General features: G+C 34.2%; 6 protein-coding genes and 1 pseudogene across 7 annotated transcripts in view; all 7 read right to left on the bottom strand.

The window, feature by feature from the left end:
• LOC117214648 (mannosyl-oligosaccharide 1,2-alpha-mannosidase IA) overlaps positions 1-25,440 on the bottom strand; it is a 222,238-nt gene that overhangs the window by 71,679 nt on the left and 125,119 nt on the right. The gene's annotated exons all lie outside the window — the stretch shown is intronic.
• On the bottom strand, positions 7,296-8,569 carry LOC117214652. The gene is made up of 4 exons (XM_033460855.1): positions 8,396-8,569; positions 8,108-8,227; positions 7,915-8,032; positions 7,296-7,567 (listed from the first exon to the last, which is right to left on the bottom strand). Exons 1-4 carry the CDS (start codon positions 8,534-8,536, stop codon positions 7,296-7,298), a joined length of 651 nt encoding a protein of 216 aa, XP_033316746.1. The 5' UTR covers positions 8,537-8,569.
• On the bottom strand, positions 10,686-11,300 carry LOC117214657. The gene is made up of 2 exons (XM_033460859.1): positions 11,025-11,300; positions 10,686-10,885 (listed from the first exon to the last, which is right to left on the bottom strand). The coding sequence occupies exons 1-2, from the start codon at positions 11,285-11,287 to the stop codon at positions 10,714-10,716; spliced, it is 435 nt and encodes a 144-aa protein (XP_033316750.1). The 5' UTR covers positions 11,288-11,300; the 3' UTR covers positions 10,686-10,713.
• On the bottom strand, positions 11,374-14,315 carry LOC117214650. The gene is made up of 5 exons (XM_033460853.1): positions 13,457-14,315; positions 13,154-13,254; positions 12,961-13,078; positions 12,346-12,607; positions 11,374-11,841 (listed from the first exon to the last, which is right to left on the bottom strand). Exons 1-5 carry the CDS (start codon positions 13,644-13,646, stop codon positions 11,625-11,627), a joined length of 888 nt encoding a protein of 295 aa, XP_033316744.1. The 5' UTR covers positions 13,647-14,315; the 3' UTR covers positions 11,374-11,624.
• LOC117214654 lies at positions 16,320-16,897 on the bottom strand. Its single transcript, XM_033460857.1, has 3 exons — positions 16,713-16,897; positions 16,441-16,573; positions 16,320-16,370 (listed from the first exon to the last, which is right to left on the bottom strand). The coding sequence occupies exons 1-3, from the start codon at positions 16,895-16,897 to the stop codon at positions 16,320-16,322; spliced, it is 369 nt and encodes a 122-aa protein (XP_033316748.1).
• LOC117214651 lies at positions 18,062-19,696 on the bottom strand. The gene is made up of 4 exons (XM_033460854.1): positions 19,146-19,696; positions 18,858-18,977; positions 18,648-18,765; positions 18,062-18,347 (listed from the first exon to the last, which is right to left on the bottom strand). The coding sequence occupies exons 1-4, from the start codon at positions 19,284-19,286 to the stop codon at positions 18,076-18,078; spliced, it is 651 nt and encodes a 216-aa protein (XP_033316745.1). The 5' UTR covers positions 19,287-19,696; the 3' UTR covers positions 18,062-18,075.
• Positions 22,261-25,054, bottom strand: LOC117214649 (annotated as a pseudogene).

The raw sequence follows: 25,440 nt of genomic DNA, 5'->3' as shown, positions 1-25,440 counted from the left end.
TCCATTATCTTTAGATATATCCCCAAAAATATAAATATGCATAATCAAACATAGTTGAATAAAATTGTTAGTGTTAAATCTGCCACTGATCTTTATAATCGTGGAGTTTGTACGAAAGAATTATTCTACAGAATTATCTTCTTGTATCATAGTACTCGTTGTATTATAGGAAAAGAAATATATCAAAATATGTTAAATAATATTATTCAGTGATTTAATTCGATAAAAGAAGAGGAAGGATAGGAGGATGAGTATTCCTTAGAAAAAAGTTCCTTTTGTGTGTCAGAAGATATCGATTTGTCGTAAAGGGGTGCGAATGTGTGTTAAGGGGAAAGTACGGTATGCAAAGGAAAATCGATACAAGGACTCTCGTGAAAAAATAAACGTTTCATAAACGAGGGTCTTGACCTTACTCAAACAAAAGGGAAGAGATGCTGTTTTTATACTCGCATAAAATATTACTATGAAATTGAAATTAAAGAATTCTTTTTCGTGTTAGGCATTAGAAAAAGGAAGAATATAAGTTGCAGTTTAATAATTGAAATATTGTTTATTCAATTAAATTTGTGAACTCGTCGACTAATATAGAAATTTCTTATTTCGTTATTTGCATGGAATGAAACACCATAAGATAATTGACGCTTAAATTTACAAGCTAGAAAAAGAGTTGTCGATCTTAATGAGGAATGTAAAATTACCCAAAGTTAATGACAGTAAAAATAGATATAAAATTTAACAAATTCTAGATACCCTGAAGAAACCTTCTACCGATGGGGTATAGAAACCAAGAATTATTTTTATGTCGATTGTAGTTTCTATCATCAAGAAAAGATATAGTTTTTGTATCCACACGGGAGCTTCATACCATTGCGCGCTGTATCTGTAAATATGCGAAGCACAATCTGTAATTCTATATAAAGTTAGTAAAATCTTTCGTAAGAATTCGCGTAAGACGTTACTTAATGTTTATTCTAATTCGTTATTAGAACTATCACTTTACAGTTATGACAATTCTGACACTCTTAGGAAATAAAAAATTACTTATTTAAATTTCTTTACTTGTAATTAAATCAAAATATTTCTGTCACGTATTTTATTTTTAGATTTTTTTTCTTATTATATCATCACCTTTCTCTTTGTTAAATAACTTAAAGAAAATCTTGTAAACATGCAAATCACAACACGTGAAAATACAAATAATTTGTATTGTAAGTAAAAACCAGAAAAGTGAAGTACTCACGCATAAAAGAAAATAGCAGCATGGTGATCTCGAACATTTTGTGAGGTGAGGTTACAAAAGTACAATATGCCGAAATGAAGGATAATTACTAATGACATTAACAGAGCTTTCTTTATATTAAACGCCAGAAATATCAGTTCGTACACCTGTTATTGAAACAAACTAATTCGATTGTCGTTTTGGAGATTTACTACTTAATTGACTCTATCCATTCCTTCCCTCCAAGTGTTTTCTAATACTCATCTTCATTTTTTATGAAGACCAACAGTTACTCACGTAAATGAGATGAACAATAAGAGAAACCATGCCGAGAAAAAGCATAATTGTGTAAGTCATCAAGAAAGTGTTCGTTAAGCCTTTAAAAAACCTTTAACAACATAAAAAATCATATATACTCTATATATTTTGAAGCAACATACAGAATGTATTTATATTTTCTTCTTCTTTATTCTTTTAATGCAAACACGTTTGAAATATTTTCTTTACTCCTCGTATAGTTGGAAGAAAATATTTAATACTACTGTAGAAGTATTTTAAAGGAATCAAATCAAGGGACATGATATTTTACTACATGCAAGAAAATAAATGGGTTCTTCAGTTGGCAATCTACAGTTCTATAGGAATGTGTAGTTATATTCTAACGGCGCATCTTTTGCTTCATGGTGATTAGAAATTTTAGAATAGAAATATTTATTTCGTGAAATGTTTATAGTTATAATAATTTTATGCAATTGCCATAATTATCTCTTACACTTAGCTCACGTAACGGTAACTATGAAATAAACAATCGTTCTTCTTCATACTGAATATATCGCCTATTTATCAATGCAGTTTTATACCTGCTAATACGTATAAATATCATTCAACGATTAAAAATTATAGATACTAACGTGAGACATCGCTTGTGTGTGTTCACAGCGTTTACAATTCTTAAGAAAATCACGATGTTTTTACGTATAGGAGACATTTGATATTTGTCACAATCTAACGCATGCTCAATTTTATTACTGAAATATGAAAAATATCTTAATGAATATTACAAGTTAAAAGAATGATAATATATATATATATTTTTTTTTAAATCGAATTCGAGTAAGAAATAGTAAAAAATACTTTTAAAAATTTGCTAAATGTTATAATTACAAAATGTAAAATATTCAATTACAATTAAAAGTCATTAGTACTAATGTTATAATTAATATAGGTAGAATAAAGAAATCATAGCTAATATTTCTTACCCTGCAATTGTAAACATCCCAACAAGGTGTTGACAGAGTATCATGTAAGTCGTTTCAGTGGTTGTCATCACTATTGCTCCCAAAATATTAACAATAATCAAAGAAAATAATGCAAAATAAGACGAGTTGTTATATCGTATGATCATAAATGTCATATTGGCCAAGTGGGTTGATCGAGATTCGTTTACAGGTATCATGATATTGATAATGACTGGCAGCAATTGAGATACGGCAAACAGAATCGAAGTCATGACAATTATTACTGAAATTATGAAGATGACCATAACATAAATACTAAATTGTTCAGAATCATTAAAATAACTAGTCATCGGCTGACTTCAGCTTAAGAGTAATATATTGTAATTTAAAAATAAGCATGCAGAAAGTGGAAAAATATTTATATATAGAACACATCACATTGTTTCGAAATTAACACAGATATTCTAAGTGGCTTTAAATGATACTTTCTGTTGATGATGAAGAACTATTCAAATAGAAGAATAACGTTAAATAGAAACAACGCTGCTAGGAATTGCCAAATAAATATGAAAATTATTGTACGGCCATCCTTTTTGTGGGGTGATAGGCTTAGCTGGGTTAAAAATTGTTCATTAATACGTTGAAAAAGTGCAGAAATCATATAACAAAAGATCGTGGATAAATAACAATGGAAGCGAATAAATTACTGATTTTCGAGTGTTTTAAATTTTGACAGTTCTCCATTCGTAAAATAAATTTACTTGTGGCAACTATCGTAATGAGCTTTCCAGTAGACGTGCGACTCCGTAACATATCCAATTCGTTCTCGTTGTGTTGAATATCGTTCCAATCATGTTTGACGAGTTCAAACAATGTCTTCATCTGCATTTGGAAACAAAAATCCTTATTTCACTACATTGTCTACAAACGATCACACGTTAGTATATAGAACTCACTTTTTTGCTCTGACAGCAAAACGTGCAGTATTTCAGTATGTACATTGTTGTTATTATCACGTAGGCAGAATAGGAAATGAAGTCGTCAATATTGTACACCGAGGTGAAAATATTCGTTAGCTGCAATTGTTTGTTACCTGTTTATAGTTGAATAACACCTACACTGGCTCGCGAAAATATTTCATGATAGATCGAACTTGCAACAGAAACCGCCGGAAAACCCACAGTAACAAGCACAAAGAATTGCAAGATTAAAGGAAATACAGGCCATCCTTCTATAACACGCTTAATTCGTGTCGTAATCGAAACCATGTTACAAGGATATCGTGTTATAGGAGGGTTATCGCAATTTTTCCACCGTGTTATATCGAAGTTGTGTTTTCAGCACACCGTCTTAAAAGAGGATTGAGTATACCTGAATGATCAAACCAACTATGAAGACCGCCAGCATATAGAAGTTAAGAATGATCGTTAATTTGGATTTTTCGTACGGCCACAAGCCAGTCAACAGTAGAAGTTGCTGATTAATGTTATAATATTTGCTCCCAAGAAAGTCCATGCTTCTCAGAAACTAATAGATATTTTTGATGCTTGTGGTGCTGCAGAAATATTCAATTCAACCATCCGCCGGAAGTCTTTATAAATAAGGAGAAAGTTTTCCGCGGGCGACTCGGAAGGGTGCGATAATAACAGTGGAGTGGACGTGTTTCGAGACATCGGTGAATTAAGTAAATTATAGAGTGCACAGACGGTCTTTCGCACCATTTTCAGCTTTTCCCCGCTCTTCCTGAAAACGCGCACGCGTGTTCCGCCTCATCCCTTTTGCCAGTCCTGGTCAGTGTGTGTTGCATCGTGGGGTAAAGTGTATCGAATGTGCAGAACAGAATAGAAAGCATGTACGGAAAGATCGTTTGATCGTTTGTAATTATTTAACACCGTTTTAACGACACAAGTATAGGAAACTTCTATACACGAAAGTAGTTGCGCGCATCCTTATTCTAAAGTGAAGCGTTTCTCGGTGCCCCAAATTCTTATAGTTACATAAAAGTGTTATTAAGTGATACGAAACTTAATTTACTTGCACTTTAAGTAGTATATGAATAAATGCTGTAATAAATACAATAGTGGTATTGTGATGTATACAAAATTGTGATCTTTCAGAAGTGCCGTAATTAAATAGGACTATTATGATTGGTAAAATTTGAAACTAGTCTGTGCATGTATAGAGATGTTACAAGGTATTTACTGCGTACATATATTTATTAGGGAACTGGGATAATGAGGAGAAAGGAAGGAACGAATGGCCACCTTCACACATATAAGTTTCACTGAATACCGAGGCTTATTAATATTGTAAATTGCACATAAAGAAATTGTAAAGGTACCAAATCTTGTAGATTCTATGTATATTCTCGGGTTTATGTAAAACTTTATCAATGTAATTACGATAGTTAAGTTCCATTACGTTGATAATATATGTTGAAATGTTTCGTACGACACACATAATACATACATTCATAACAACGATTCGTAAAAGATCATAATATTCGTAATAGAAGTTTATGAGCTATCTACTTCAAACTTCGCACTCAAAGACGTGCCACCTGTCATTATGGTACTGTTTGTTGCGCTGGATAGTGTTTGCTCCATTGCATACAAACCAAGTTATTGAAATTTATATTCGGTTACAAAAGTAAGCAGTGGTGAGTGTTAGACTTTGCATAACGTAGTCGACCAACGACCAAGAAATGTTTACTATGCAAATATATCAAAAAATCGTGGAACAGATGCTATTAAGTTTCTAATTTAAATATGACATGTCGTTCAATATAAAATTGAAAGAAAGAAGAGAGTAGTCACTCTCTTCTTTCCCATATATTGTAATATATAGTCTATATTACAATATATTAATATGCAACAGTATCATACTAATTATTAAAGTTCACACTATGGTATAATAGTTACTTCTAGTGTATGCATTTTACACAGCATAATGAAGAAACGTTAGGTTTATTCATTAAAGCGGGGAATACACATGTTGACTATCAGAAATTTGACTTCAAGTCACAATTTCGCTATTGTCAACAACATAGGATCTATAATGCTTGAAACATTCTATTGACTTGAGTATATCACAGTAAAGTACGAGAAAGACGTACTCAGCAACTGAAATGCAATAACATTCAACAAACAGATATACGATAACGATTATACAGTAATGGACTAAAAATATTACCTTCGAGTAACCGGTGTGAGAAGCAACGAAAAATCCGAAAATATTTATCACACTTTCCGTTGAACTCCTCAACATGATAAAGAGTAACAACTTCTGCGCTTCTAGAGGCATGCAATACCACGTTGAATTGTACCTGCATATTGTTGCATCTCTTAACAAACACTAGTATTATAATCGCGTTACTTATTTAATAAATGGAAACATTTAGACAAATAGAAAATTATTAAATGCACAACAACAGAACAACCAAATTTAGTCAAATTTGAGCTTACGAGTCCTTAAACACGTTCAGACTGCGATCTATTATAAGTTGTCCGGAATAGCAACATATGTACATGAACGCTAAATGACCAATGAGGAAAAAGATACAGATGAAGATTTCTTTTTCATCTTTCGCGTCTGTTATCGTTTTAGAAACCTGTGAAACATTAGGATAAATTAGAATCAATTTTCCCATTCTGTTCAATTGTTCGGAATTATCAGAGTGTCTTTTCCGTAAATTCAATCCCTCTATCAAAAGTAATGGTAAAGAACACATTTCAATTTACTCTCGTTAGAAATATTTGAATTCTATGCGCAACAAATTGAACTGAAATATTCGGCCGACGTTAACGATATTTGTATAAACAATCTATGTATATTCATAACCAATGGAAGATAGTATCCATTTTCAAAATTCACCTTTATGGTGAATCATTTATAAGAGAAAGAACAGAGAAGGTCTAAAAACCTTGAGAATGTGCTCTCACACATTACATTCATTGAGGATTTTGGTTTTTCGCAACAAAGTGCAGGACTGAAAGGATACTTACTCGATGCAAAATCACTGAGATAGAAATCACGGCTATACCAGATGGTAGAACATAATGTATCGGATATTTCGATAATACGTAATTGATGAAACTTTATCCAGCGAATGAATTCCACAAGAAACGTCGGCATGAAATGCATGGAAAACAAAGTAGGTTCAGCTTAGGTATCTACCATCATATAATATCTACCACTCATTATAATCAAATGTACCAACTGTAGCGTATTCCTATGACAGACCACGACGTGCCGAAAGTCCCTGAAATTCGGGTCGATCTGCCTCGACGAAGACAAATCCGCAATTGTTTTTCGCAATCGATAGCTAAAAATGTACACAAATTTTTAGTCAAATATCACTTAACAAAGAATTTCACTTTCTATCGTCTGAATTAACCCTAATTAGCTAACAGCCTGCGAATTATCGCACTAATGACTGTATTGAGATATATTTATAAGAATTAAATGATCACACAGATAACCATTTCTGTTCAGTCGATTGAATTGAAAGCTGCGATTGACTAAAATAGATTGTCGCCATATGAATACGTATAAACAACTTCATCTGAAGGATACAGCACATACGAGTAAAATAGGAAAGTCTGAGAAGGATCCTACGCGAGAGTGAGAGCCGGGTAAATCGCAATTAAAGTTACTGAAATTCTATGACAGCAATATTAGCGAACCGCAACGAGACACGCTCCCCGTTTAAATGGTATTGTTTGAATGTTTTGCATATCGTATATTTACCTGACCATCATGACCATTGTAATGTTGTAAGTGCTGTAAGGTATCTGTTGCACGCAATGACCATGTCAAAAAGAGAAAAGTCAGCATTTTCATTCATACCTAGTTATCTCGAACAATCCGCACACGTAGTGGGCAAACACAGCCAACATCAGTTCCGTACCCGCCAGACAGAACCATCCAATTGTATAAACAACTAGGATATTCACGCATACCATATCGACATACTCTATGCGGTCGTGAGAAAACATTGTCAAGTAGGAAAAATAACGTCCTCGAGATTCATTCAAGGGCAATAGCAGATCCAACGTTATCGGAGTGAAGACATACAGCGCTCCCAATATAGTCCACGAGCAACATAAGCCTAAAACGGGAATAGTTTAATGATAGCGTGATATCTTCGCATCCGAATACTTTTGTACTAGCAAATTGTGTTAGTCTCGCAACCGCGACGACGGAAGTATTTTCGCGTATTTCTCTTTCAAATAACATATATCTACCATATAATCGTATTAAAGGAACAGCATTACCAGCACAAAACATCGTTAAGTACAAATGGATCAGTATTCACCTTTTTTTCTAATGAAGCCAATCATATAACCGAAGATTCACAATTTTACATTTACATAATATTCGCAAGGAAACATTCAGACATTAACGTAATCGCGACTGCGGCGACAAATTCCACAAACATAGAAAATGTTCTCTTACATAGGAAAATAGAGATTATGTAAGTCGAATAATCGACGTATTTCATGAGTATCTGAACTTCAAGTTCATCTTTCAGCGTGGTGTCTGTCATGCGTAGATAGTCAAAAATATATACATTCTGTACCCACATAGAAAAATATATATGAATCTCTTTAATTGAATTTCATAAACTTCACTTTAGAGCATCACGTACCACTGGGGACATTGCTACGGAAGTGACATATCGCATGAAAAAGACCATAACTGTACAGGTTGCAAATAATGTTAGGATGCAATTCCGAAATGTAATACCAGATTTAAAAAGCGATAAAACCTAAAAACATATTCTGTTAATTCTTTATGTCAAGACGGACGCAATATCTTTCTATGGCGTTAATACAATAACATATTCATCTTCTCGCAAATTTCTAACGAGTAGATCCGCAATACAACGTTGCGATGCACATAAATTGGAGGCATAACAATAATGTATTCTGGTTACCTCGAAAACTATATAGGCGAGCATAATGACAGAAATCGATATTCTGTGAATCGTTGAGTAAATCGACTTGTGATATGGCCAGAGTCCTAAGATACTCAGCAGTATACGGTAAGTGTTGTACTGCCTGTAGAACACGTCCATCTCGCTTCGCTTACTAAAGAACGTCTGTGCGGAAAACTCGAAGAATCATCCGACTACACCTCGCCAAGTTATAAACGATTTATTATTTCCACTATTATCGTTTCCTCTTGAATTTGTTCGCTCCGTCTGTCTATAGAAGTAATCTATAATGCATGGAAATTACAGTTATTCACAGACATCGACCGAGGTCATTAACGCCACCCCATGAAATTGATACATAATAGATGCTCACTTTGAGAAAATTGCAGCCTACGTACAATTTTTTTCCTCTGCATATTTTCCCTTATTTTTATAGTTATTTTTTATTAAGTGTTAGAAGAGGGAAAATTTGTCGCGACGACAGTATTTCCGCAGACGCCGCGAACTTCACAGCAACACTTCCTTGGTGTGCTCCCTTCGTCATTTTGTTCAATGGATTTGACAAAGACGAACAGCCGTCGAGGAGTATCAACATTTTACGAGTTTGATTTGTATCAGGTAGTCGTAATATGTGGAACATCAGCTTTTGGCAACAAAACATACGTACGCGTTATGACAATTATTGTCTGAAGTGGTTCTTCTATACAGAGTGTCCTTATTTTCCCAATAATTATCATTGCAATGTGTTCTTCGTCCAATGCTATTGTTAACCTCTGAGTAAGTAATATTGTTCTTCTTAATTTATTATTGCGCTAGATGGTTGGCATTTGATTCTCTATTAAGTAACGCAGTGTAGGATACTAATGCGATATTACAGATAAAGTCTAATGTAATACACTCGATTGAAAATGGATATCATAAAATTTACTGAAAATGATAAGTTCTCTCTGTTGCAGATTTGACGAAAGAAAGAAAGAAGATGAATCAGCAATTAATTTCCGTCGTGATTATGGACATGAATTTACGATGACTAACGGGTAATTCGAAAAAATAAGAGATAAGTGAGGAATGGACAAAAGGTATACAACAACGACTGATCCTATCAAGAAAGAAATGAATCTCAGGTATTCTCATTATTGTCAATTGTTAATTTAGATGTCACAATATTTGAGAAGAAGAATTTTGAAAATATCCAAATTTTTGTGAAATTTCAAACTAAAAGTAGTACACTTATTTTACACCAGATATCGTTTAACAGCAGATTTTCTATAGGAATTCTGTAACAAATATACGAGGCAATATAAAAGAATCTGTTATCGTCAAATTAAGAAGCTATTATTAATGCTGAAAAAAATAGCAACGAATGATTTCATAATATAAATAGTGTGGCGTAATATATCATGGAAAATGTGTTGCATATTATGATAGTATAACTCTATCTATCTAAGTTATAAAACGTCAAGTGAATTGTAGCCATACATGTGGTGTTATTTCAGTTAAAAAAAAAAAAAATATAAAATATGCTACATTTTAATAATTTCAATAATTGGAATTATCATGTTGAAATATATAGAATTACATAAAGATTAACGATTCTAAACTCATAAACCTTTTCGACGATTCCGAAAAGGAAAAGGAAAATTTGTTTACTCGCAATGGATGATCGCACGAAAAAATCAAACATAACATCGATTTTTGGGCGTAGATGAAAATCACAGAGAAAGAGCATCATAAGTCACATTTTCTACGATTTACAAAATTCTGTTTGTATTCGACTGCGGAATTGTGCGTGTACTTTTATCCCTTTCAAACATTGAAAAACAGTGCTCGTCACGATATTCCAGTATCACAGAGATATTAAAACATTGCTTGTCTTAATAATTATACCAATTATTCGTTCGCAATTACATTTTCTGTGTACTAATAACGCAATGTACAACATTAATATGATATTTTCAGCAAAAGCAAATATTATGTCTATCATTCGAAACACACGCGATTGAAAATATAATGCTATAAAATCTTTTTTATTGAATGTATTTAACATGAAAAGAGTGAAAAATGGGTAACGTAAAATTAATTGAGAATCGAAATTCTATTCCACTTCACAATTTCCAGAAGAATGAAATGTAAACCAATGACTAATATAAATTATTTATTACTAAATTACTCATTATTAAATATTAAAATCACTGCTATCAGCAACTATCGCACAGTCAATTATGCAGGAGAAATTCTACTGAAAAGAGTATATCATAGTAAAGTATGAGAAGGATGTATTCAGCATCTGAAACGCAATAACATTTGATCAGCAGATGTCAGACAACGATTATACAGTAACAGACTGAAAAAATTACCTTTGAAAAACCGACATGAGAAGCAACGAAAAATCCGGAGAGGTTTATCACACTTTCCGTTGAACTCCTCAACATGATAAAGAGTAACAATTTCTGCGCTTCTACAGGCATGCAGTACCATGTAGAATTGTACCTGCATATTGTTGCATCTCTTAAAATACTCTAGTAATACAATAGTATAATTTACTTTGTAAATAGAAACATTTAGACAAATAGAAAATTATTTAATAGACGACGACAGAACAACCGCATTCAGTCAAATTTGAGCTTACGATTCCTTGAACACGTTCAGACTACGATCTATTATAATTTGTCCAGAATAGTGACATAGGTACAAAATCACCATATGACTGATAAGGAATAAACTAGAGATGAAGATTTCTGATTCATCATTCGCACTTGTTATAGCATTTGAAAGCTGGAAAACGATAGGATAAATTAGGGTCAATTTTCCACTTCTGTTCAATCGTTCGGCCTTATTTATCTTCTTTCGCAAATTCTTTCGTTCTAACAAAAGTACTGTTAATGGACACATTTCAGTTGACTCTCGTTTGAAATATTTGAGTTCTATAGAAAACAAATTGTTGTTTGCACAAACAATCTATATATATTTATAACCAATGGCAGATAGTATTTCTTTTCAGATTTCACTTTACGGTGTACCACTTATCAGAAAAAGAATTGCGAAAATCTAGAAGCTTCGAAAATGGTTTCATACATTACATTCATTGAGGATTTTACCTTTTCCCAAGAACGTGCAGGAATGAAAGGATACTTACGCGATGCAAAGACACAGAGAAAGAAACTACAATCACAACACATGGCGGAATATAATGTAGCATGTAATTCGATAATGCGTAATCGATGATCCTTTATCCAGCGAATGAATTCCACAACAAACGTTGGTAGGAAGTGCATGGAAAATACAGTGGGATCAGCTTAGATATGTACCATCGAATACTCATTATAGACGAAGGTACCAACTGTATCGTATTCCTATGACAGTCCACAACGTGCCGGAAGTCCCTGAAATTCGGCTCGACCTGCCTCGACGAAGACAAATCCGCAATTGTTTTTCGCAATCGATAGCTAAAAATGTACACAAATTTTTAGTCAAATGTGACTTAACAAAGAATTTCACTTTCCATCGTCTGAATTAACCCTAACAGCCTGCGAATTATCGCACTAATGACTGTATTGAGTTATATTTATAAGAATTAAATGATCACACAGATAACCATTTCTGTTCAGTCGATTGAATTGAAAGCTGCAATTGACTAAAATAGATTGTCACCACATGAATACATACAAACAACTTCATCTGAAACATACAGCACATACGAGCAAAATAGAAAAGTCTGAGAATGAGAGTTAGGTAAATCGTAATTAAATAAATTTACTGAAGTTCTATGACAGCAATATTAACGGTCCGCTGTGAAACACGTACTCCGTTTAAATGGCATTGTTTGAATGTTTTGCATATCGTATGTTTACCTGAAAATCATGACCATTGTAACGTTGTAAGTGTTGTAAGGTGTCTGTTGCACGCAATGACCACATGAAAAGGAGAAAAGTCGGCATTTTCATTCATACCTAGTTACGTCGAACATTCCGCACATCCAGTGAGCAAACACAACCAACATCAGTTCCGTACCCGCCAGACACAACAATCCAATTGTATAAACAAACAGGATATTCACGTATACGATATCGACATACTCTATCTGATCGTGTGAAAACATTGATAAGTATGAAAAATAACGTCTCCGAGATTCGTTCAAAGGCAGCAGCAGGTCCAACGTTATCGGAGCGAAAACATACATCGTAGCGAATAAGATCCACGAGCAACATAAGCCTAAAATGAGAAGAAGGTGGTTTAGTGATACCACGATATCTTTGCGTCCGAATGTTTTTGTACCAGCAAATGATGTTAGTCTCGTAACCGCGGCAATGGAAGTAGTTTCTCATTTTTCTCTTTTGAATAATACATATTTATCATATAAACGTTTTAAAGGAACAGAATTTCTGACACCAAACTTCGTCATGTGCAAAGGATTCACCATTCAACCTTTTTCTCTAATACAGTCAATCACATAAATGAAGGTTTAACATTTTACGTTTGTATAATATTCGGAAGGAAGCATTCAGACATTAAAGTAATCGCGACTACATTGACAAATTCTACGAACATAAGACATGTTTTCTTACATAGGAAAATGGAGATTATGTAAATCGAACAGTCGACGTATTTCATCAGTATCTGAACTTCAAGTTCATCTTTCAGCGTGGTGTCTATCTTGCGTAGATTATCCAAAATATATACATTCTGTACCCACATAGAAAAATATATATGAATCTCCTTATCTGAACTTCACACAGTTCACTTTAGAGCATCACGTACCACTGGGAACATTGCTACGGAAGAGACATATCGCATGAGAAAGACCATAACTGGGCATGTTGCGGATAACGTTACGATGCAACCACGAAATGTAATACCAGCTTTAAAAAGCAATAGTACCTAGGAACATATTGTGTTAATTCCTTATGTCAAGAAAGAGGTCACATCCTTATAGAGTGTTAATACAATAACATATTTATCTTTCCACGAATTGTTCGTACTATGATTTGTAACGAGTAGATTCGCCGTAAAACGTCGGGCTGTACATGGGTTGAGAGCTTAAAAATAATGAATTCTGGTTACCTGGAGAACTATGTAGGTGAGCATAATAACAGAAATCAATATTCTGTGAATCGTTGAGTAAATCGACTTGTGATATGGCCAGAGTCCTAAGATACTCAGCAGTATACGGTAAGTGTTGTACTGCCTGTAGAACACGTCCATCTCGCTTTGACCACTGAACAACATCTGTGCGGAAAACTCGAGGAATCATCCGACTACACCTCGCCACGATTTATTATTTCCACTGTTATTGTTTCCTCTTGAATTTGTTCGTGCCGTCAGTCTATAGAAGTAATTTATAATGCATGGAAATTACAGTCATACCGCGGCATCGACCGAGGTCATTAACGCCTCCCCAAGAAATTGATACATAATAGATGCTCACTTTGAGAAAATTGCAGTCTACGTACAATTTTTTTCCTCTGCATATTTTCCCTTCTTTTCAGTTTGGTCTTTTTTTTTTTTTTTTTTTTTAGGTGTTAGAAGAGGGAGAATTTGTCGCGACGACAGTATTTCCGCAGACATCGTGAGCTTGACAGCAATACTTCCTTGGTGTGCTCCCTTAGTCATTTTGTTCAATGGATTTGAGAAAGTCGAACAGCCGTCGAGGAGTATCAACAGTTTACAAATTCGATTTGTATCAGGTAGTCGTAATATGTGAAACATCAGCTTCTTGTAACAAAATATACCTTTTCCTCATGACAGTTATTGTCTGAAGTGGTTCTTCTATGCAGAGTGTCCTTATTTTCACAATAATTAACTTTGCAATCTGTTCTTCGTCCAATGCTATTGTTAACCTCTGAGTAAGTAATATTGTTCTTCTTAATTTATTTTTGCGCTAGATCGTTTGGCGTTTGATTCTCTATGAAGAAACGCAATGTAGGATATTATTGCTATATTATAGATAAAATCTAATATAATACATATAATTGAAAACACAATATTAGCGAATGTTGAATATTAGTTGAAATACTGTCGAAAGTTAAAAATTTAAAAGATTGAAAATGAATATCATAGAATTGACTGAAAATGATAAGCTTTCTCTGTTGCAGATTTGGCGAAGGAAAGAAAGAAAATGAACCAGCATTTAATTTCAGTTGTGATAGGTTATGAACATGAATTTACGATAACTAACGAGTAATTCGCAAAAATTAGACATAGGCGAAAATGGATAAAGGATGTACAACAACGACTGGTCCTATCAAGGAAAAGATGACTCAGGTATTCTCATTATAATCGCTTGTCAATTTAAATGTCTCCATATTTGAGGAGAGCAATTTTCATTATGTATCCAGATTTTTGGGAAATTTCAAGCTGGAAATTTGATGAGCACAAGATATCGTTCAACAAGAGATTTTTTATAGGAATTCTGTGACTAATATAAGGAACAATATGAAAGAATCTGCTATCGTTAAATTAAGTATATCTAATTAGTACTGAAAGAAACAGAAACGAATGATCTTGAATTATATATGTTCAAGATTTGAAGTGGCCACCTGGTAATTACCGCGACGCTTTATGTGAACCAGATGCGATCCTCGGGCAGAACGACCGTCAAGGGTCTGCGCTACCCTAGTGCGGACCCATCATAAACAGTGGGCCTATTGTACAGTCAAGGTACTTTAGGACCTCACGGAAAAAATTCATAAGGCACGAAACTTCTTTATTTTATGGTACATCTCAGAAAGACCGGACACGCGGTTTTCCCCAAGCGTAAGGTCACCTGCGCGGGAATCTTCATGAAGACAACCAACCCATCCTCAAACATATGTCTTTACCCAATGATCAGTCAGGAACAGACTTGAGACACACCCACCACAAACTTTCCTCTACGACAGCAACATCCCCAAGAGGCACTCCTGCAGCAGTATTCTAAAAGTCAAGATGTAACAGTATTCTGTCAGTGACCATTATATTTAACAGGACAGCCAGTGAACTAAAGACAGTTGTATTCAGAGTATTGAATGGAATAAATAAGGTGAAGTAATCCACGCTCTGTACATTTATTATAATCCTCCACCTTGGACGCGAATAACGTACAAGGCTCGCGATACCAACCGATCAGTTGTGCCTGACTGTTCGCTAGTTAGTTGAGTGTCGTAACAATATACAGAGGCGAGACAATATATCATAGAAAAAATGCTGCATATTATGATAGTATAACTTCCATCTATCTAAGTTATAAAACGTCAAGTGAATTGTAGCCATGCATGTGGTGTTATTTCAATTTAAAAAAAAATATGAAATATGCTACATTTTAATAATTTCAATAAATGGGATTATGTTGAAATGTGTGTATGGTATTACATAAAGATTTACGATTCTAAATTCATAAACCTTTTCGATCATTCCGAAAAGGCAAAGAAATATTCGATTACTCTCGATGGATGATCGCACGGAAAAATAAAACATAACTACGATTTTTGGTTGTAGATCAAAATTACAGAGAAAGAAAATCATAAGTCACATTTCCTACGCTTTACAGGAAACGAATTCTAACATTACCAAAATTGTGTCTGTCTTCGACTGCGGAATTATGCGTGTACTTTTATCCAGTTCAAACATTGAAAAACAGTGCTCGTCACAATATTCCAGTATCACAGAGATATTAAAACATTGCTTGCCTTAATAATTAAACCAATTATCTTCTGTGTACTAATAACGCAATGTGCAACATTAATATGATGTTTTAAGTAAAACCAAATATTATGTCTATCATAAAAACACACGAGATTGAAAATATAAAGCAAATTCCATTCCACTTCAGAATTTCCAGAAGAATGAAACATACCACCAGTGACGAATGTAACTTATTTATTATTAAATAATACTTTGTATCACTACTACCAACAACTATCGTAAAGTCAATGATGCTGGAGAAATTCTACTGAAGAGAGTATATCATAGTAAAGTATGAGACGGACGTACTCAGCATCTGAAATGCAATAACATTTGAATAACAGATATCAGACACAGATTAAACAGTAATAGACTGAGAAAATTACCTTCGAAAAACCGACATGAGAAAGAACGAAAAATCCGAAAATATTTACCACACTTTCCGTTGAACTCCTCAACATGATAAAGAGTAACAACTCCTGCGCTTCTACAGGCATGCAATACCACGTAGAATTGTACCTGCATATTGTTGTATCTCTTAACATACACTAGTAATAAAATCGTGTTCGTTACTTAGTAAACAGAAACGTTTAGACAAATAGAAAATTATTTAATAGTCAACGCCAGAACAACCACATTTAGCCAAATTTGAGCTTACGTTTCCTTGAACACGTCCAGACTACGATCTACCATAATTTGTCCAGAATAGTGACATAGGTATAAAAACACTATATGACTGATAACGCATATAGCAGAGATGAGGAATTCTGGTTGATCATTCGCATTTGTTATAGCATTTGAAAGCTGCAAAACATTAGGATAAATAAGAATCAATTTTTCCATTCTGTTCAATCGTTCAATTATGTGAGTGTCTTTTCTCGTAAAAAGGGCCGAACAAAAGTAACGATAAAGAAGCCATTTCAACTTACTTTTGTTCCAAATATTTGAATTCTATGTGGAACTGATTGATCTGAAATATTCGGCCAACGCCAACGGTATGTGTATAAACTATCTATATATATTCATAACCAATGGAAGATAGTATACTTTTTCAGATTTCTCTTTCACGCTGTACCATTTATAAGAGAAAGACGTTAGAAAGTCTAAAACCTCGAGAATGTGATCTCACACAATACATTCATTGAGGATTTTAGCTTTTCCCAACACCGTGCAGGAATGAAAGTATACTTACTCGATGCAAATACACAGAGAAAGAAACCAGAAACACAGGACATGGCAGAATATAATATACCATGTAATTCGATAATGTGTAATCGATGATCCTTTATCCAGCGAATGAATTCCACAACAAACGATGGTAGGAAGTGCATGGAAAATAAAGTGAGATCAGTTTAGATATTTACCATCGAATACTTATTATAGTCGAATGTACCAACTGTAGTGTATTCGTATGACTGTCCACAACGTGGCGAAAGTCCCTGAAATTCGGGCCGATCTGCCTCGACGAGGACAGACCCGCAATTGATTTTCGTAATCGATAGCTAAAAACGAGCAGAAATTTTTAGACAAATACGACCTAACAAGGAATTTCACTTTGTATTGTTTGAATTAACCCCAATCAGCCAACAGCCGGCGAATTATCGCACTAATGACTCTATTGAGATATATTTGTAAGAATTAAATGATCACACAGGTAACCATTTCTGTTTGGTCGATTAAATTGAAAGCTGCGTTTGACTAAAATAAATTGTAGCCGTATGAATACACACAAACAACTTCATCTGAAACATACAGCACACACGAGCAAAATAGGAAAGTTTGAGAAGGACCCACTCGGAGAATGAGAGTTAGGTAAATCGTAATTAAAATAAATTTACTGTAATTCTACAACAGTAATGTTAAGGATCAGGTAAGAAACACGTTCCCTGTTTAAATTGCATTGTTTGAATGTTTTGCATATCGTATATTTACCTGACCATCATGACCACTGTAACGTCGTAAGTGCTGTAAGGTATCTGTTGCACGCAATGACCATGTCAGAAAGAGAAAAGTCAGCATTTTCATTCATACCTAGTTATCTCGAACATTCCGCACATCCAGTGAGCAAACACAACCAACATCAGTTCCGTACCCGCCAGAGACAACATTCCAATTGCATGAACAATTAGAATATTCACGCAAACTATATCGACATACTCTATGCGTTCGTGAGAAAACATTGTTACGTAGGAAAAATAACGTCTCCGAGATTCGTTCAAGGGCAATAGCAGATCCAACGTTATCGGAGTGAAAGCATACGAAGCTAAGGATAACATCCACCAGCAACATAAGCCTAAAATGAGAAGAAGGTTTAATGATATCATGATATCTTTGCATCTGAATGTTTTTGTACTAGCAAATGATGTTAGTCTCGTAACCGCGACGACGGAAGTAGTTTGTAACTTTTTGCTTTTGAATAACACATATTTACCATATAAGGATACGGCATACATCGTTTTCTTTAATAAAGCCAATTACATAAAGGAAGTTTCACAATTTTACGGTTACATAATGTTCGGAACGAAATATTTAGACATTAAGATAATCGCGATTACAGCGACAAATTCTATGAACATGGAAAATGTTTCCTTACATAGGGAAATGGACAATATATAAGACGAATAATCGACGTATTTCATCAGTATCTGATCTTCAAGTTGATCTTTCAGCGTGGTGTCTGTCGTGCGTAGAGTGTCAAAAATATATTTAGTCTATACCCACATAAAAAAATATATGTCAATCTTTTTCATTGAACTTTAATTCACTAAAGTTGAACAAGAGTCCAAATTAGAACATCACGTACCACTGGGAACACTGCTACAAAAGTGACATATCGCATGAAATAGATCACAACTGGGCAGGTTGAAGATAACGTTACGATGCAACCTCGAAATGTAATACCAGATTTAAAAAGCGATAATACCTAAAAGCACATTCTCTTAATTCTTTATGTCAAGAAGGACGCCACACCGTTGTATTGTGTCAATACAATAACAAATTTATCTTTTTACGAATTTGTAACGAGTGGATTTGCAATAAAACGTCGAGATGCACATAAATTGCAGGCATAACAATAATGAATTCTAGTTACCTCGAAAACTATATAGGCGAACATAATAACAGAAATCAATATTCTGTGAATCGTTGAGTGAATCGACTTGTGATATGGCCAGAGTCCTAAGACACTCAGTAGAATACGATAAGTGTTGTACTGCCCGTAGAACACGTCCATCTCGCTTCGCTCACTGAAGAACGTCTGTGCGGAAAACTCGAGGAATCATCCGACTACACCTCGCCACGATTTATTATTTCCACTGTTATTGTTTCCTCTTGAATTTGTTCGTGCCGTCAGTCTATAAAAGTAATTTATAATGCATGGAAATTACAGTCATACCGCGGCATCGACCGAGGTGATTAACGCCTCCCCAAGAAATTGATATATAATAGATGCTCACTTTGAGAAAATTGCAGTCTACGTACAATTTTTTTCCTCTGCATATTTTCCCTTCTTTTCAGTTTGGTCTTATTTTATTTTTTTTTTTTTTTAGGTGTTAGAAGAGGGAGAATTTGTCGCGACGACAGTATTTCCGCAGACATCGTGAGCTTGACAGCAATACTTTCTTGGTGTGCTCCCTTAGTCAGTTTGTTTAATGGATTTGAGAAAGTCGAACAGCCGTCGAGGAGTATCAACAGTTTACAAATTCGATTTGTATCAGGTAGTCATAATATGTGAAACATCAGCTTCTTGCAACAAAATATACCTATTCCTCATGACAGTTATTGTCTGAAGTGGTTCTTTTATTCAGAATGTCCTTATTTTCACAAGAATTAACATTGCAATCTGTTCTTCGTCCAATGGTATTGTTAACGTCTGAGCAAGTAATACTGTTATTCATAATTTATTTTTGCGCTAGATCGTTTGGCGTTTGATTCTCTATGAAGAAACGCAATGTAGGATATTAATGCGATATTAGAGATAAAGCCTTATATAATACACTCGATTGACAATGAATATCGTAGAATTGACTGAAAATGACAAGCTTTCTATATTGCAGATTTGGTGAAAGAATAGGGGATGAACCAGTAATTAAATTCAGTAGTGATAGGTTATGGACATAAATTTACGACGACAAACGAGTGATTCGGAAAAATATGAAATAAGCGAGAAACGGACAAGAGATATGCAACAACTCATCTGTCAAGGAAGAAATGACTCTCAGGTATTCTCATTATTGTCAATTGTTAATTTAGATATCACAATATTTGAGAAGAAGGATTTTGAAAATATCCAAATTTTTTTGAAGTTTCAAGCTAAAAATAGTACACTTATTTTATAAGCACCACATATCGTTCAACTGCAGATTTTCTACAAATTTTTATGTTAAACTAAGAATTTATTATTAGTTCTAAAAAATTGCAAGGAATGATCTCACAATATATATAGTGTGGCGTAATGATATATCATGAAAAAAGTGCTATTTATTATCATACTATGACTTCCATGTACCTAAATTATAAAACGTCAGACGAATTTTATCCATGCACGAGGAGTTATTTCACTTTTCCAAAAAAAATATGAAATATGCTACATTTTAATAATTTCAATAATTGGAATTATTATGTTGAAATGTATAGAATTACATAAAGCTGTAATTACATAAAACTCATAAACCTGTTGGACGATTCCGAAAAGGGAAAGGAATATTCGTTTACTCCCGATAGATGATCGCACAAAAAAATCAAACATAACTTCGATTTTTGGTCGTAGATGAAAATCACAGAGAAAGAGCATCATAAGTCACGTTTCTACGTTTTACAAAATTCTGTTTGGATTCGACTGCGGAATTATGCGTGTACTTTTATCCCGTTCAAACATTGAAATACAGTGCTCGTCACGATATTCCAGTATCACAGAGATATTAAAACATTGCTTGTCTTAATAATTATACCAATTATTCGTTCGCAATTACATTTTCTGTGTACCAATAACGCAATGTACAACATTAATATGATATTTTCAGCAAAAGCAAATATTATGTCTATCATTCGAAACACACGCGATTGAAAATATAATGCTATAAAATCTTTTTTATTGCATGTATTTAACATGAAAAGAGTGAAAAATGGGTAACGTAAAATTAATTGAGAATCGAAATTCTATTCCACTTCACAATTTCCAGAAGAATGAAATGTAAACCAATGACTAATATAAATTATTTATTACTAAATTATTCATTATTAAATATTAACTCAAATCACTGCTATCAACAACTATCGCACAGTCAATTATGCAGGAGAAATTCTACTGAAGAGAGTATATCATAGTAAAGTATGAGAAGGATGTATTCAGCATCTGAAACGCAATAACATTTGATCAGCAGATATCAGACAACGATTATACAGTAACAGACTGAAAAAATTACCTTTGAAAAGCCGACATGAGAAGCAACGAAAAATCTGGAGAGGTTTATCACACTTTCCGTTGAACTCCTCAACATGATAAAGAGTAACAATTTCTGCGCTTCTACAGGCATGCAATACCATGTAGAATTGTACCTGCATATTGTTGCATCTCTTAAAATACTCTAGTAATACAATAGTATAATTTACTTTGTAAATAGAAACATTTAGACAAATAGAAAATTATTTAATAGACAACGACAGAACAACCGTATTCAGTCAAATTTGAGCTTACGATTCCTTGAACACGTTCAGACTACGATCTATTATAATTTGTCCAGAATAGTGACATAGGTACAAAATCACCATATGACTGATAAGGAATAAACTAGAGATGAAGATTTCTGATTCATCATTCGCACTTGTTATAGCATTTGAAAGCTGGAAAACGATAGGATAAATTAGGGTCAATTTTCCACTTCTGTTCAACCGTTCGGCCTTATTTATCTTCTTTCGCAAATTCTTTCGTTCTAACAAAAGTACTGTTAATGGACACTTTTCAGTTGACTCTCGTTTGAAATATTTGAGTTCTATAGAAAACAAATTGTTATTTGTACAAACAATCTATATATATTTATAACCAATGGCAGGTAGTATTTCTTTTCAGATTTCACTTTACGGTGTACCACTTATCAGAAAAAGAATTGCGAAAATCTAGAAGCTTCGAGAATGGTTTCACACATTACATTCATTGAGGATTTTACCTTTTCTCAAGAACGTGCAGGAATGAAAGGATACTTACTCGATGCAAAAACACAGAGAAAATAACTAAACACACAGAACATGGTGGAATATAATGCAGCATGTAATTCGATAATGCGTAATCGATGATCCTTTATCCAGCGAATGAATTCCACAACAAACGTTGGTAGGAAGTGCATGGAAAATACAGTGGGATCAGCTTAGATATGTACCATCGAATACTCATTATAGACGAAGGTACCAACTGTATCGTATTCCTATGACAGTCCACAACGTGCCGGAAGTCCCTGAAATTCGGCTCGACCTGCCTCGACGAAGACAAATCCGCAATTGTTTTTCGCAATCGATAGCTAAAAATGTACACAAATTTTTAGTCAAATGTGACTTAACAAAGAATTTCACTTTCTATCGTCTGAATTAACCCTAATTAGCTAACAGCCTGCGAATTATCGCACTAATGACTGTATTGAGTTATATTTATAAGAATTAAATGATCACACAGATAACCATTTCTGTTCAGTCGATTGAATTGAAAGCTGCAATTGACTAAAATAGATTGTCACCACATGAATACATACAAACAACTTCATCTGAAACATACAGCACATACGAACAAAATAGAAAAGTCCGAGAATGAGAGTTAGGTAAATCGTAATTAAATAAATTTACTGAAGTTCTATGACAGCAATATTAACGGTCCGCTGTGAAACACGTTCTTCGTTTAAATGGCATTGTTTGAATGTTTTTACCTGACCATCATGACCGTTGTAACGTTGTAAGTGTTGTAAGGTGTCAGTTGCACGCAATGACCATACGAAAAGGAGGAAAGTCGGCATTTTCATTCATACCTGGTTATGTCGAACATTCCGCACATCCAGTGAGCAAACACAACCAACGTCAGTTCCGTACCCGCCAGACACAACAATCCAATTGTATAAACAAATAGGATATTCACGTATACGATATCGACATACACTATCTGATCGTGTGAAAACATTGATAAGTATGAAAAATAACGTCTCCGAGATTCGTTCAAAGGCAGCAGCAGGTCCAACGTTATCGGAGCGAAAACATACATCGTAGCGAATAAGATCCACGAGCAACATAAGCCTAAAATGAGAAGAAGGTGGTTTAGTGATACTATGATATCTTTGCGTCCGAATGTTTTTGTACCAGCAAATGATGTTAGCCTCGTAACCGCGACAATGGAAGTAGTTTCTCACTTTTCTCTTTTGAATAATACATATTTATCATATAAACGTTTTAAAGGAACAGAATTTCTGACACCAAACTTCGTCATGTGCAAAGGATTCACCATTCAACCTTTTTCTCTAATACAGTCAATCACATAAATGAAGGTTTAACATTTTACGTTTGTATAATATTCGGAAGGAAGCATTCAGACATTAAAGTAATCGCGACTACATTGACAAATTCTACGAACATAAGACATGTTTTCTTACATAGGAAAATGGAGATTATGTAAGTCGAACAGTCGACGTATTTCATCAGTATCTGAACTTCAAGTTCATCTTTCAGCGTGGTGTCTATTTTGCGTAGATTGTCAAAAATATATACATTCTGTACCCACATAGAAAAATATATATGAATCTCCTTATCTGAACTTCACACAGTTCACATTAGAGCATCACGTACCACTGGGAACATTGCTACGGCAGAGACATATCGCATGAAAAAGACCATAACTGGGCATGTTGTGGATAACGTTACGATGCAACCACGAAAAGTAATATCAGGTTTAAAAAGCGATTGTACCTAGAAACATATTGTGTTAATTCCTTATGTTAAGAAAGAGGTCACATCCTTATAGAGTGTTAATACAATAACATATTTATCTTTCCACGAATTGTTCGTACTATGATTTATAACGAGTAGATTCGCCATAAAACGTCGGGCTGTACATGGGTTGAGAGCTTAAAAATAATGAATTCTGGTTACCTGGAGAACTAGGTAGGTGAGCATAATAACAGAAATCAATATTCTGTGAATCGTTGAGTAAATCGACTTGTGATATGGCCAGAGTCCTAAGACACTCAGTAGAATACGATAAGTGTTGTACTGCCCGTAGAACACGTCCATCTCGCTTCGCTCACTGAAGAACGTCTGTGCGGAAAACTCGAGGAATCATCCGACTACACCTCGCCACGATTTATTATTTCCACTGTTATTGTTTCCTCTTGAATTTGTTCGTGCCGTCAGTCTATAGAAGTAATTTATAATGCATGGAAATTACAGTCATACCGCGGCATCGACCGAGGTCATTAACGCCTCCCCAAGAAATTGATACATAATAGATGCTCACTTTGAGAAAATTGCAGTCTACGTACAATTTTTTTCCTCTGCATATTTTCCCTTCTTTTCAGTTTGGTCTTATTTTTTTTTTTTTTTTTTTTTTTTAGGTGTTAGAAGAGGGAGAATTTGTCGCGACGACAGTATTTCCGCAGACATCGTGAGCTTGACAGCAATACTTTCTTGGTGTGCTCCCTTAGTCAGTTTGTTCAATGGATTTGAGAAAGTCGAACAGCCGTCGAGGAGTATCAACAGTTTACAAATTTGATTTGTATCAGGTAGTCATAATATGTGAAACATCAGCTTCTTGCAACAAAATATACCTATTCCTCATGACAGTTATTGTCTGAAGTGGTTCTTCTATGCAGAGTGTCCTTATTTTCACAATAATTAACTTTGCAATCTGTTCTTCGTCCAATGCTATTGTTAACCTCTGAGTAAGTAATATTGTTCTTCTTAATTTATTTTTGCGCTAGATCATTTGGCGTTTGATTCTCTATGAAGAAACGCAATGTAGGACATTAATGCGATATTAGAGATAAAGCCTTGTATAATACACTCGATTGACAATGAATATCGTAGAATTGACTGAAAATGACAAGCTATCTATATTGCAGATTTGGTGAAAGAATAGGGGATGAACCAGTAATTAAATTCAGTAGTGATAGGTTATGGACATAAATTTACGACGACAAACGAGTGATTCGGAAAAATATGAAATAAGCGAGAAACGGACAAGAGATATACAACAACTCATCTGTCAAGGAAGAAATGACTCTCAGGTATTCTCATTATTGTCAATTGTTAATTTAGATATCACAATATTTGAGAAGAAGGATTTTGATAATATCCAAATTTTTTTGAAGTTTCAAGCTAAAAATAGTACACTTATTTTATAAGCACCACATATCGTT

This window comes from Bombus bifarius, unplaced genomic scaffold, assembly GCF_011952205.1.
Source record: "Bombus bifarius isolate JDL3187 unplaced genomic scaffold, Bbif_JDL3187 scf7180000009243, whole genome shotgun sequence".
NCBI classification, from domain to species: domain Eukaryota; kingdom Metazoa; phylum Arthropoda; class Insecta; order Hymenoptera; family Apidae; genus Bombus; species Bombus bifarius.
Note: the sequence above shows the minus strand (reverse complement) of the source record. Positions and strands in the feature narration are given on the sequence as shown.